Source organism: Endocarpon pusillum (assembly GCF_000464535.1).
Source record: "Endocarpon pusillum Z07020 unplaced genomic scaffold C698727, whole genome shotgun sequence".
Classification (NCBI taxonomy): domain Eukaryota; kingdom Fungi; phylum Ascomycota; class Eurotiomycetes; order Verrucariales; family Verrucariaceae; genus Endocarpon; species Endocarpon pusillum.
In genome coordinates this window covers 102,469-116,915 of record NW_006913508.1, presented here as the reverse complement: position 1 = coordinate 116,915, position 14,447 = coordinate 102,469, and the positions used below count along the sequence as shown (strand labels likewise).

The 14,447-nt window shown below is 51.4% G+C and overlaps 3 protein-coding genes across 3 annotated transcripts in view; 2 read left to right on the top strand and 1 right to left on the bottom strand.

The window, feature by feature from the left end:
- Positions 1 to 2,922: 2,922 nt before the first annotated feature.
- Positions 2,923 to 4,092, top strand: EPUS_02241 (DNA-binding protein creA; the record flags this gene model as incomplete). Its single annotated transcript, XM_007787724.1, has 1 exon — positions 2,923 to 4,092. One exon carries the CDS (start codon positions 2,923 to 2,925, stop codon positions 4,090 to 4,092), a length of 1,170 nt encoding a protein of 389 aa, XP_007785914.1.
- A 5,640-nt stretch (positions 4,093 to 9,732) lies between these two features.
- Positions 9,733 to 11,116, bottom strand: EPUS_02240 (uncharacterized protein; the record flags this gene model as incomplete). Its single annotated transcript, XM_007787723.1, has 3 exons — positions 9,733 to 10,011; positions 10,062 to 11,017; positions 11,074 to 11,116. The coding sequence occupies 3 exons, from the start codon at positions 11,114 to 11,116 to the stop codon at positions 9,733 to 9,735; spliced, it is 1,278 nt and encodes a 425-aa protein (XP_007785913.1).
- A 2,554-nt stretch (positions 11,117 to 13,670) lies between these two features.
- EPUS_02239 (uncharacterized protein) overlaps positions 13,671 to 14,447 on the top strand; it is a gene marked incomplete at both ends in the record, with an annotated part of 1,459 nt that continues 682 nt past the window's right edge. The window contains one exon of the mRNA XM_007787722.1: positions 13,671 to 14,314. Within this exon, the coding sequence (XP_007785912.1) occupies positions 13,671 to 14,314 (644 nt within the window). The remainder of the gene's footprint in view (positions 14,315 to 14,447) is intronic.

Here is a 14,447-nt window from a genome sequence, read left to right as displayed (position 1 = left end):
ATGTTATATACTCACTCCCACGGCGAAGGTGGTTCGGCAGAGGTGCTTCAGCACAGGTGAGGATTAAGATCATATATACTGACTCTCACGAATAAGGCATCTTTCAGAGCTTGAAAATTTGGTGACTTTTAAAGAGCTGTATCTGCAGCGTCTGGGAGAAGGCTGTTTTGTCAAGCAGGAAAGAAGCAGATGCAGCAAACTATTCATGAGCCACCGTCATACATCGGTCCGTCGATAATAGAGCAGCATAAAGATGAACTGCCGAATATCGATGCGGCCGGAGGAACCCCTGGTCTCGCTCGATTTCGTTATGTTGTTGTGTTGGTTAATTCAAGCTCCTTTGGGCTCAACGTTCATACCCGCACAAAGCTCCGAAAGTCTACAGACATGATAATGGCCGAGACGGAGAAGCAGCGGAAAAAGACCCTGCGTACCCCCACCCACAGCAGCTCTTTCGCTTGACATTCCCACGCGCAGAGAGCTTCGGATGGCTACAGAGACAGAGAACAAGATCAAGGAAGACGGGAACGACCCTGCGTACCTGCACTCCCAACGCGCTTTCGCTTAATCTCCCACTCGCAGAGAGGTTCGGATATTTACAGACATAACGAACAAGATCGAGAAAGGCGGGAAAGACCCTGGGTACGTGCACTCACAACAAACGAGATAAATGAATGGCATACTACGTACATTTTCATAAGTGGTGGATCAATACGAACTGCGCTCTTCCTGTAGGCAGGCCAAGCTTCCAAGCTTGAATGCTTGCCTAATTAGGAATCCCGATGGCAAACCTCAAACAAAGCGGACCCTTTATCCTCGCTTCCTCCTGACCGTCCCTGTCATTTTGGGTTAGGTGTTGGGCAGCGGGCTTATTAGAATTCATTATTAGAATTCAGAGCCTTGTCGTTCAAGCTTTAAATTGTCCTCTCCATACCCGTATGGGGATACAGTGTGTTTGCATTTGCGTACATATTGCAGACCGCCAGTCGATGCGGGAAAAGGGCCGATAGGGAGGTGTGGAGATCATCCGGGGAAGCAACCATGGTTTTCCAGATGAAGGTATCTGGATGAGATCCGAGACGGATTTGCAACGCCAGAGGAATGAACTACCCCAGACCAACAAGGCTGCCCCTTGGTTCATCTCGCTTGTCGCTCCTTAGAGTCCTGACTACGTACTACTTAGATATCTGGGGTAATACTTCTTTGTATCCCGTAGATAAGTGTGCCGCTGTCACTGGAGATGGATTGTTCTTGGCACGCTGTCTGGTGTATGTGGATGTGGATGTGCATGTGTATCAACCGCATCACCCATCAGGCTGGCCTCGTTATCGCTTGGAGGATGGGATAACATGCCATGCAGGCTCCAATACAGCACTAACTGCTCCGTCACAGCCTCCAGGTCGATCCTTGCATCAGGTTAGGAAGCGGGGGACCTTTCCGGCCGTTTCGACATGGGTCATATCAGTTGTCCCAAACCCCTACGACCTGCTACCACGACTAGTTACTACGTACGGACAAACGCAAGTCTTTCCAGCACAGAATACTATGTAGTAGTACGTAGTAAGGGCAGATCCTTATCAGCCACTGTCTTGGGGCTAAGCTAGCCATGTGGCCCTAAACGCAGAGACCTGAGTCTTGACTTGGTGAGAATACTCCGTACTCATTTCCTTGCTGGAATTAAGGAGAGACGAAACACATGATGGATCTTTGGCTGATGATTTGTCTCTCCCCCCACACATAACCAAGTGGATCCGTCCCCTGAATTTGGCGCCAACACAACCACAAATCACAGCCTCAAGCCAGCAGGCTGGAGAAAAGTATCAACCGAATCCGGCCATGCAGCCCACTCTACGGGGAGGAATGATATCAGCAGCAATCCGGCCGCCTGCAGCAGATCGATTGCTAACGAGATATTTACCAAATCGAACCTCGTAATCTCTTGCTATCTCCACAGCCTGCGATGGATGACCCGGGAGAGTGCCTTCCGAGGGAATAGTGCACCGCAAATTACTATGAATCAATGTTTCGGATCTACGATTCTCTTCAAACTTTGACATGTTCGCCCCGACACGTGCCCCAATACTTGGACAACTGGCCTGCACAGGCACATGATCTGACGGGGCCGAGTGGTCGGCCTTTTTAGGTCATAGGGAGTGCCGAAGCCGCAGGAAGTGTGACCCGGATGCTTTCCCGTGGAAACCATTTCTCTTAGCCATGCTACATTACTCGAGCACTACTACGCTCCAATTTTAACGCAAACTGTCAGAGTCAATATCCCCACTTGGACCACTCGCCGGGCCACGGCCCTGGAAAGGCTGGAGGCAGCCCACCTCTTCCCCATCGCCCATCGCCCATCGCGCATGTGCATGAAGGGCCCTGGCTGCTTGATCATCACGACATCCTTGCGCCTGCCTACCTTAGGCACGCCATTTGTACAGCAAGGATGGCTGTGTGGGAATGCCTGTCCGGGACCCATCCCTAATCTGCTCAACTCAACACCCCACACCAGGCCATCCTGGGTAGGGTACAACATATTTCTTCTACACAGAAACGTTCAGCTCGCGGCCCCCCGTCATCCTGCATAAACTGTTCCACTCCGATGTGACTCTCGCCTGCCCCAGATTACGAATACATTTCCTACTCGCCTGTTGGTTTTCAGGTCCCTTTTCCCCCTTCCTCTCCGCAAAATCCATCCACTACCTATCTCCGCCTCACACGCAGGTCGCCAGATCCCGTTCCTCGATTCATAGACCTCGCCAACATCCTCACATGCACCAGTCGTCATCCGCAGTGGATTTTTCGAATCTGCTAAACCCTACTTCGCTGTCCGATCCTCACCACCAACACACCCCCACCAGCCATCCTCCAGCCTCAGGTCGAGATCAGCCAACACAGTCAGCATCATCAGAAAGCGCTCCCCACATGGCTGCGGCCGTCAGTCTTCTGCCACCGATGTTTACAGGTCACCAGCCTGGCAACGAGGAAAGACAAGACCTCCCTCGTCCATATCGATGTCCGTTGTGCGACAGAGCGTTCCACCGTCTAGAGCACCAGACGAGACACATCAGAACGCACACTGGTGAAAGGCCTCATGCATGCTCGTTTCCAGGATGTACCAAGCGCTTCAGTCGGTCCGACGAGTTGACTCGTCATTTGAGAATACACAACAACCCGAACTCGAGGCGCAGCAATCGAGCCCACCAGCTGGCTGCTGCCGCCGTTGCCGCCGTCGCTCCTGTTGGTGGTATGTTGGAGGGGGCAAATGCAATATCACAGGCTCAGATGATGGCGCCTCCTGCGCATGGCAGAGTAAGGTCGGCTCCGACGTCGAAGGCGGGCTCGCCGAATGTCTCACCACCCAACTCCTTCCCTAACTATACTCCTCACATCCCGACCACTCTGGGTCCTTATGGTAGACATGAAGACCGGACGAATATAATGGACATCAATTTGCTCGCTACAGCAGCTTCCCAGGTGGAGCGAGGAGAGGACCATACCATGTCTGGTACTTCTAGACAGCCTTACATGCATCATAAGTTCAGCCACCGACCATCATTCCAGAGTAGTGGCCGGCTCCCATCGTTATCCGCCTACGCCATGTCCCATTCGATGTCGAGGACGCTGTCGGCGGAGAACGCCGATGACCAAGGCCATCGGGTCAAGAGATCGCGTCCCAACTCTCCCAACTCGACCGCACCGCCGTCTCCTACATTCTCTCACGACTCTCTATCTCCCACTCCCGATCACACTCCGATAGTCACTCCTGCCCATTCGCCGCGTCTTCGACCTTACGCCAACCCTGACTTTCAGCTTCCAGGCATTCGTAATCTGTCGCTAGGTCACACGCCGGCCCTTGCGCCTATGGAACCGTCTGCGGATGGGCCAACAGCTCCTGTACAGCATTCCCAGCATTCCGGACCCACCCTCAGTGACATCATGTGTCGTCAAGATGGCACTCAGCGCAAACTGCCTGTTCCACTGGTGCCGAAGTTGACCGTACAGGATATTCTGAATCCCGGAATTGGGACCAGTTCGGGAAGTTCGAGCACTAGCACCTCCTTGAACGGAGATGCAATGATGGAGCGACGTTGAACATTGGTTGGGCTGACTCCACGACTTGTCAGTCTTGTCTTGTGCTATCTCGATGCAGGTTACGGGGGCCTAGTTGCAATGGGCAAAGCGTGGGGTTTGGCTTGGTTGCTCTCCCTGGAGGACCGAGCAGGAACTTCTGAGGAGTAACAAGGGAGACATTGTCTGGGTGGCTCGCACCTCATTTCTGACGACTTTAATGATTATAGACAGGTGGCTGAGCGCCTCCACTCACCAGTTTTCCTCAAACGGGACGAAGGGCCTGAACAGCGATATTGGATTGGATGCTTACTGTGCAACAACAGACAATACATGCATCAGGATTCCGAGGAACACCTACCACTAATTTCTCCTTGCAGGCTACTGCGGCTGACTCGATGATACCAGTCCATGATCAAACATGAAATCATGGACAGCAGATAGACAATTCAGTTCATTTCTACTACTAAGGATAAATCCTTGTTCGCCAGCGTGTCCAATTCCCCAATTCTCCTTTTCTCCTCCAAGATATCTCACTTACTCCATGACTGGCATCAGTCAGATATTTTGCCAAGTTCCTCCCAGGCCGACAGTCTATGCTTTGTCACTCCATTTATTATTACGGAGAGATCCATCATCCCTCTGTCGTCCTCCCCCAATACTCTAGCAGTGCAACCCTATCCCGGAGCAGTTGTGGGGATGCGGCAAGCTGCATTCGCACACCGCCGGTCTGACCGACCTCCTGCAAGACTATTTTCTACACAACGTTCCTGGATTGCTCCACCTGCAGCTACCGCTACTTAAGGTCTTGACGTACGGTACAATACAGTACAGTGCAGTGCAGTGCTGTGCAGTTCAGTTCAGCCCAGTCCTAGTCTAGGAACCGGACTGTCATACAATTAGAAGAGAAATTTGTATCACGAACGACGGCTACCGCGTATCGCATCCATGTTGGCAGCTTCGAAATCGTGGAAGAGGCCCCTCGGAACATCATACCCAGCTGAGAGATTGCAATGCCACGCGCATCATGATGCTCCTCACCCTCGGATGCAACCACCTGATGTCTTCCAGAAGTGAAGCGACAAGAGCATGGATGGTCGACTCTTGAAGCAGTCCATGTTAGCAAGTAGCAGGGGAACAAGTGCCGGAATGCAGGGCAATGTCTATCTTGCTCAAGCTTTTGTGGGGTAGAAGTCGGTACCGACGCAAACCCATGGATCAGAAATGCTGGTCCATACAACAACGGTGTGTTTGGATATGATTCGAGTGTGTTGTGCATGAGCACTGCAATCGCTGTCAGATGATGTCCAAGGGCTACATTTACGTAAAGGCCAGGATGGTCTCATCTGTAACTCTCAACCACAGGCATCAGAATGCCCCTTGACGCCTCGTACGAGAGTCGAGGGCTCGAGGCTTCATGACAGGTGTCTCTCTGCGAGCATATCTTATCTTGTGAAATGCGGAAACATTCATCATCTTCCGCAATCCAGCAGAACAGGCGTCAAGGTTACAGAGTTTAATGATCTCCTTTGCAGATCAAACATTTTGACTCATCTTCCCAGCTCTGGAGCACGTGCGGCTTGTGCCGAGAGTCCAATGGATCGACCGGACATTTAAAAACTTACAAGCTGCAGATACTTATCTGCATGACCGAATACACTATCAATGCGCCCCCCAAGAAGCATAAATCACAAAACATCTCGCCTGCGCAAGCTATTAATACACTAGCATTGATGCCAGAAAACTCGTCAGCCTCCCCCCCCACAAGACACTGAAGCATCATTGGTGATGATCCGACGTCAGAGAGATAAGCGCAGATGGTTGATCGACGATCGGAGATGGAGAAACCGGGAGAAACTTGCAGATGATTTAGCCGCATATTCAATGCAGCCTCCAAGGGACTCTAAACTCACCGCCAAAACTTGCTTTGGCAGCAGCTCTCCGGCTACTCGCAGCGCATGTCAGCTGCACCGTCAATCCAATCCTAAGCGAACACGGATACTGGGGGCCAGGAATGGCCATCATATGCTGGCACCATCAGGATCAGCTGAGTGGAATTAACTTATAGCAGGTTTCAAATCCTTCCGCGTGTATGTAGCAGCTGGGCACGTATCGAGCAGATCATCAATATACCATTCCTAGAGCCTGACGGACAGGACAGCCTGGTTCAGAAAAAACCCCACATATTTTGAGTTCCTCGCATTGTGTCTCTGTCTAGAACCTGAACCGCCAGTCAACACCTTGCGCCACAGCCGAAAGGAGATATCTGCGAACTCTCTTATTCTCTCTCTTTCTGGGGGATTGACCGACTGCACATGGATGACATTGACGGACAGCTCTACCAGCACTAATTGCCTCATTCCGTTCTCCTGTTGCGTGCTCTTTGGTTCCTTGATTTAGCGGCGGAGTTGTGTCGAGACGCCAATTTGTTTTATTGCCCGTCTAATAATTCCATATTTGCTGCAGCCCAGATCCGGATGCTTCGGTGTCAGACATTTCTCGGATCCTGCTCTCAGGCCGACGTCAGAATCTGATGTTGTGCGGGAATTGACGACATTCATCACCATTGACGTTGAGTACGTTGAAGGGAACTCTCTGCCGGATTCGGGTCGAATTGTATATCATTGCCGTGGTCTTGGCTATTGATGCTGAATTGGTTGAGGCTAGACCACATCAACCTTTCTCTGACACTAAGTCCTGTCGAAATGGTGCATTCCACTTTTTTTTTCTTCACTGGATTAACCTCCAGCATTCCGGCGTCTGCAAGGAAGGAGAAGTCTGCGAAACGAGTCAGGTGCGCACGAATCGGTTGATACCGCTACGGAAAGGCGGTGAGTATATCAGAATGAACCGGTTGACCGCGTCGTCCCCTCCTAGGCAATGTCTTCAGGGCGTCCCTTCTTTCGAGGCATCCTGAAGCTAGGCTCCTACAGCTATCATTGGTGTGTGAAGCAGATCCGCCACGGAAAGGTACTGCAAAACTGCCTTTGCTCCACTTGGGTCCACAGTGGGGATGATCAGCTGATGGGCTACTTCTGTGAACCTAATATATTGGATTTTACTCTTCGCTCGGGCCAGCATTCCGATAAGCCGTGATAGGCTGGCAGAGAAAGTTCATTCGAGGCCTCCAGCAACATCATGAACTTGTACGGAGTATGCATGAGAGAAGTTGTCAGCGCTTCCAGACGTGGACTGCAGCATGCCTGAGAACAGACCGTGACCGATCTATCCCTTATCACACTGGAAGACTCTTCTTAGTACCAGTGGTCTATGTTTCGTTCGAGGACTGCCAATCAGCAGCTACACAGGTACTCCTTGCCTCTTGTCGCGGTGCAGACGAAAGAACCATCTCTGGTCACGTATCTAAATGGTGCTTTTCTTCAAACCTTTTCACTGTGAATATTATTATTGCATTATGCCAATGCTGAAACCAGTATCACCCTCTTCGAAATCTTTTCACACATGATGCCTTGTTACGAAGCTGCAAGAGATGGGTTGTCGCATCACGGTGATCACCGGCCTCCATCTGCCATCTCTACATAAGATATCTACATAAGATACTCGTCACCCGTACTATCTGGCAGGCCAGAGACGGTATTTCCCGGTCCTGCCTCCATGCCAGGGATCCGGCCAAGGTAGGAGATGGATGATACCCATAATCCTCAAAGGCAAAAAGCCAGGAAGTGGACGTGCATGATTCAGCTTTATCCTTATACTCATATAGCTATTCTGGCTTCTAGGCGTCAGTTTAGACAAGAAAGAAGGTGGAAAGCTTCTTGGAGGCCACTACACTGAGGATGCCACTGATCGTGGCAACAACGCTGGTATATATTGGTTAAATGTACAATAGAGCTGGACTTTCCAGGCCTGCCAATCTCGGCGGGCCTGACCACGTATCCAATGCCTACCTCTTTTGATCATCACCATCACCTTCACTTCGACGAACGATAACCGTCTCGTGTCGCCCGTCTTCTTTTCCTATTTCCTTTCTCTCAGAAATGCTTCCATGTAGCCAGCGTCCGAATACCAACACGTTGATTCCTCCAAACACAGCAGCGGGGGAGGGAACAGGGAGTGAGGACGTGGGTGAGGATCTTTCTCCAGCCTTCTCGACACCACATCTGCCCCTATGGCTTCTCCGAGAAACTGTTACAAAACGTCATGAGACTTGAGATATCGAAGCGGATGGAGCGTTACAGATACAGAGAAAAAGGGGTATCGTATGCAAGTCCGCACCACCCACACTTTGGAAGCACATTTCTTTTTCCCGCAATATATCAGCAAGTGCACTTACTGACCTCTCAGGCATCACCACCCGGACCAAAACCCCCGGCCGTCGAAGCAATATGGATCATCTAGTGTCAATGCAACTAATTGTCCGATCCGAGTGAAGAGTGAAGCGAGGAAACGCCTCCTGTTCAGGTCGGCCCCACCCCCCCCGGTCCCAGAGAAATTATCACCGCTGTCCCACCAGCTTCGCGTCACTCTGTACAGCGGCTTCACGATAGCCGTGGGACGGGGACGGGGACGGGTCGGAGATGGGGTTTCAAGAAGCTAAATCTCATCCGAGGGGGGGAGAACAGCAGCTTCGCTTCCAGGCGAATGGATCTCGAGTTCGAGTTCGAGCTTGTGAGGAGCCATCTGGATTCTGGGGAATTGGCCTTCCGGGTCAGAGGCTGGTATTATCGAGACTTCCAGGAGGTTGGCTACACCCTGAACAAAACTCTCTCTTTCTCTCATTCTCTCATTCTCTTGCCATACTTATCCTGAGCCGTTGAAAGCGGGTGCTCCACGTCTTTTTTCAAGAAGGAGAAGGAGAAGAGAAAGGAGTGTAGTAGAAAGCGGCAGGCAGTAGGGGGGAAGCAAATACAGCAGAGCAATTCAGACTAGGTCATAAACGTGGGCGTGTGTGTGTGTGTGTGTGTGAGTGCACGTATTCATACTGGATCCCTAACTGGCCGTCCGAGTCGAGTCAGCAAGACGGGTTCCCCGTCGTAGTAGTACTACAACAACAGCGTGGATGGCTAACACTCATACGTGGCGAAAACTGCCGGATCTGGCTCATTCGACACTACCGCTACCACTATCACTACCACCAAATCCAGAGATCAAGCTTACCCTGACGTGTCCTGCCCCATTCTCTAAAATAGCTCTTTCTCTCTCTCTGCTTATAGACAGAAAACCAACGCTTTAGTCGTGTGACCAGCAGCAAGTCTTGACACAGGAAGCCCAAAAAGGTGGACAGATTGTATCACTCTCAAGGCCGGGACCGTGAACCCAACGAACTGCACCCTAGGGCATCCATTGAACCACTGCCATGCTTATCCCTTCCTTCACCACCGCAGTCATCATGATATATCATCTCCGTCCTCTTAAAAGCAACCACCATTAGCCCAGCCCAGCCCAGCCTAGCTTAGCATACAACCACTTCCGTCCCAAAAAGAAAATCCCAACATCAATGATCATCCTGGAAGCCAGAAGCCAGACGTCATCGTCATCATCATCATCATCAGAACCCAGCTCAGCCTTGACCTGCCTCTGAATTCTCGGTCGCTAATGGCAAACCTGATCTGCTGCCTTTCTGCTCCGTATTAGTTGTCTACACACTCATCTCTATTTCCGTCGTGGTGGTGGTGGGAGAGTGATCATGATTGTTTCTTCCAGCTACGACAGCCCCACAACCACTTCATCAAACAGGTCGTCGTCGTCCGGGGGGAGGTCGAAGTCGTCGTCTGATCCGACGAGGAGCTCGTCTTCGCTGTCGGCGATCTCATCCGCTTTGCGCTTTGTGGTTATGGTCGCGGTCGTCGTATTGGGGTTGGATGCTGTGGTTGTTGGGAGGGTCGTGGGTGGTGGCTGTAGCTGTGGCTGTGGCTTGAGCTGTTGATTTGGTTCGAGCGTTGGTGAGATGGGAAGGGGGCGTCTGAGCTCCCGCAGGCCTTCCTGTATGATATTTAGTCCCGAGAGAAGTATTCATGTCGCTTCTTTCTTACCTGGGCAATACTGAACGGCACGGCATCTCCTTCCCCCACCGGCCTTACCTTGCCACCCGCCTTCACCACCTCGGCGAACCGTAAACCTCTCGCAATAGAGCTGAGAGCATCCGCGCCACCCTCGCTGTAAGAGGCAAAATCCCTCCACAGCACGACCCGATTCGCCACCGCGACCTCCCAAGCCGTCCCGGCCAAAGCCGACTTCAACACCGCCCGCTTGACCCCTTTCAGACTCGTCGCAACCTGGTTGATCACCACCACCGCCACCTTCTTCAACGCGGCCATCTTGTTCATCGCCGCCGCCAAGTCACCCGCAACGACCCACTTGCGGTTCGCGGCCCATTGGAGCTTGTTCTTCCGCGCGATATCGAGAGAACTGCTGCTCGTCTTGACGTTGGCATTATCGGAGAACAAAGAGGAGGGGGTAGATCTGGGAAACGCGGTGGCGAAGGGCGCGGAGACGTTGTCGATGATCATCAATGCGGTGTCTGGGGGCGGGAATAGGGCTGTCGGGTGGAGGAACAGGACCAGAAGGTGGGGGAGGGTGTGGATGTTGTAATACGTAAACTTGTCGAGGAGGTCGTCTAAGGACCTTGAGATTGGTGGTGAGCTTGCGGGGTCTTGCCCGGCGGGAACGCCGCTGTAGGACTGCAGGATGTCCTGGAAGCGCGGCCCTGGGATCGGTGCACCCGTGTCGATCCATACGACTCGGTTCCCAGCGTGGAGGGCATTGCAGGCGAGTTGCATAGCCAAGGCTGTCTTTCCGACGCCGGGGGGACCATAAATCTCAGTTAATTGGCCTCGTGGGAGACCGCCGATACTTGGACTGCCGTTAGAGGTAGTGGTTACGGGTAGAAGAGACTGGTCGAGTCTGGGGAGGCTGGTGGAAATGGCCTTGTTGAGAGATGAAGCGGCATTTTGGAGGGCTTGCGAGGCCGATATAGTGGGGAGGCGGTCTGCACAAGTTCAGGCCTATGAGGATAGAGGGGGAGAGCTGTAGATGAGGACGAACGGGAGGAAGATGTGGAGAAATTGGAAATGTCTGCTTCTTCCATGGCTGGGAGAAGAAGGCGAAGCAACAGGATATGTAGTAAGTTGACTTAGCCGGCAGTATGAGGTTGACTGGAAATTGGATATGATGATGCTGGAGGAAAAAGCATGCTTGAAATTGTGCGAGATGTCTTGAATTGTGCAAGATGTCTTGAGCACTCCGTACAAGTGGAGCAGTAGAGGAGAGGAATGATGGTTGAAAAATTGGGAACTGACGCGATTACACAGGGGGTCAATCCTCGTAGGATTGGACAAAGTACAAATCTAGATATCGATATCGATATCGATAGTAAAAATCACTCGGATCCCTCTCTGAGATGTTCTTAGCAGACCAGCTTAGGGCGTTGGGTTTATGGCTTGTCTGAGTTTCCAGAAGCAGAGCAAAGAAAGTGGTGGTGGACGACGATTGCCACCAGTACCTACGTATTCTATGTTCTACCCACCAGCGTAATTAAGTACAGATGATTCCCAGGCCTGACCTGTCCACTGTATACGTATACGTTGTATATGTTCCTTGTGATCTATCATAGCTCGTTACGAAACAATGGTCTGAATTAAAAGATTGATTGCCACAACGCAATGGAAATAATAGCACTCAATTTGCATGAGCTGTAGTCGCTTGTTGACGAATGTTGCCTAAGCGAGGAGACGTGTGGTGTCCCAATATAGTCATGCTGTGTTGGACGGAAGGGAGATTATGCCATCCCGGCACAATGTGGTAGATGGCTGAATGAAGAATATAGCCTGTCCCCATTCAGCCAAACCGTGTTGGTTCTCAGGTTTACGCAGCATCGAACGATACGTCTCGTTTGGAGCATGCGGCAATGTCTGTGTTTGTGTCTGTGGCTGCCTCGTCTCCAACAAAAGGCTGCTGGTAGCCCTGCGTTCCATGTTCATCTCTCTGTGTCGCTATTTGGCTGGTTGACATCATTCTTGTTGCGTACTCCGTTCGTACCACAGCATCTTTTCTATCCTTTGGCTTGGAAATGTGACCCCCCACTAATGAGGGTCCATGTCTGTCCACCTGTATTTCTGTACTTTCGTCCGGCCGTTACTTGTTACGTACTTCGCCAACGCCCTCCCAACTGTCTTTCCCACCCCAGGAAGGAGGCACAGTACCCCATTTCTTGATCTTCCTTCGCTTCATCCTCTTCGCATTCTTCTTCTCCTGCTATTGCCTTTCTTGAATTGAAATCATCATCATCAACTACTCTTTGCTCGATGTACTGGCTTGGTGTACCCAGATGCTGTCGCAATGCTTGCGTGGTGTGAGGTCTACAAGGACTTTTTAGCGTCGCGATAAGGGATGCAAGCTGTACTGGCTTCGGCTTCATCTTCCAGAGCAACCTTGTCTGGATGGTGAAGAAGCGCAGCACCACGAGAGGCCATGGTTATTTCGGTCATGGCTGCTGTTGTCGGGGCGCGGAGCAGGTCGTAGTAGTCAATGTATTCGACAGATGTTGGAACTGGCAAGGCTGACAAAGTCTCCGGGTAGGGATCCGGGAGCGAGGTATGGGTTGTTGATTTTGTCAAGGTCCTCGGGAGAAGCAGAAGTGCGCAAAGGGAAACTGCCGACAAGATAACAGGCCATGCAAGACTTGCAAATAGGTGCAGGTAGATAATCAGATCACCTGGGAGCCTAAGTGTTCCAGCGCTGCAATAAGAAAAATAAGGAAAACCGAAGGCCGCACGAGAATATACTGCTGGAAGACAAGGAGGATGGCGCAGCACGTTGCTTAATCTTATACTGAAAACACGGACACATCTTCTGAATACTCTCAGGATGACTGACCACAAGCGACAGCTGGAGGAAAATATGGATAACTTTGATGTGTTACGCAAGACAGCGGTTGATAAACGAGAGGGAACTATATTTATACTGCAGTGGAATCATTGTGCCACTGTATAGATATTGGTATGCTTATAAGTGTTTATGGTGACCAAGTTCTGACAAAGGCCAAAGTGCCTCCCATGAAGTTGAAGTCCGGCACCTCCGGGAGCGAAGGAGCTTGAACATCACCATGCATATGACCGAGGTTCTCAGTAAGAAAGAAGAAAGAAATGAGTCGAGTGGCGAGGCAGTGACACCGCAACACACCAAGGTCTCTCCTGTCAAGGCATGGAAGGAGTTGCCCCATTGGTGAACACCTCGAGGGGAGAATGAAGGATGGAATAGGGAGTAGCAAGGAATACTGGTAGTACGTATTACACTTTTATTACACTTTTACGAGGCGCTGACTCACAAGCTAGCCATAGAGGGTGAAGTCTCATGCGAACTAGAGCTTTTAGCCCTTCTAGCCCTTCTAGCTCCTCTAGCCCTTCTAGAAGCTCCTTGCCAGGGATCTTGGATCTGCAGACGCTGCATCACAGAGTTCTTTATTCCCTATTGCTTAATAATGCCTACCAACGAACACCCCTCTCTCCTTCGAGCCCTTCCCTACTCTCCTCTTCTGTTCTCCCCGTTGCTGACACGTTCGCTTCACTTGGGAACAGGAAAGGCATTTTGAGTGTAAGGTTTGATGCTTTTTCCATGCTGTGTACCACCACAAACTCGCTGCTATGGGTCTAATTCCTCGGTTGGAGAATTTATTGGATCATGCTCTGCTCCTAGCATATCCATTTTGTCTTCTTCCCATCTTTCTACTGCTATGGACCAGAGGTAAACATCAGAAACAATTACGAACCGCCCTTCGAGGCTGCATGAAGCTGGGTCTCCATGGCTCCAGCAATCTCTCAGACGAGTACCATCCAAAGTACACCAAATCCAACCCTCACCCCTTAGACGGCACATCCACCGAACCGTGGCAAATCAAAGCTCTCTTCGTCTACCCAGTCAAATCCTGCGCCCCGGTGGAGCTTGACACCGCTGACATCTCCTCCACCGGCTTGACCTGGGACCGTCAATTCTGTTTCGCAGAATATACTGTTCCCACCCTCTTCCCAACGGGGACTCCGGATTCAGAAAAGAAAAAGCCACGCTGGACTTTCCGCACCCTTCGAAAACCCGGGTACGAGAGACTGGTCCACGTCCGCCCTGAAATATGGGTCCCGGATCCCCAATATGCCCGGATGAATAATATCAGCGATCCTAATCTCGCCGGCGTCCTCGTAATCAACTACCCAAATATACCGCGTGGCACACTGCCCACACGTCTTCTCTACCAGACAGGCCAATTGCTGCACCTGATCCCCCAAGAATCCTCGTTCCATGTCCCCCTCCTCCCACCCCAAAAGCACACCTACCCACTCGAACCCGTCTCAATATGGAAAGACATCCCCTTCGGCTACAACTACGGCCGCCACGTCCCAGCCGACATCTCCTGGCACAACTGCCTG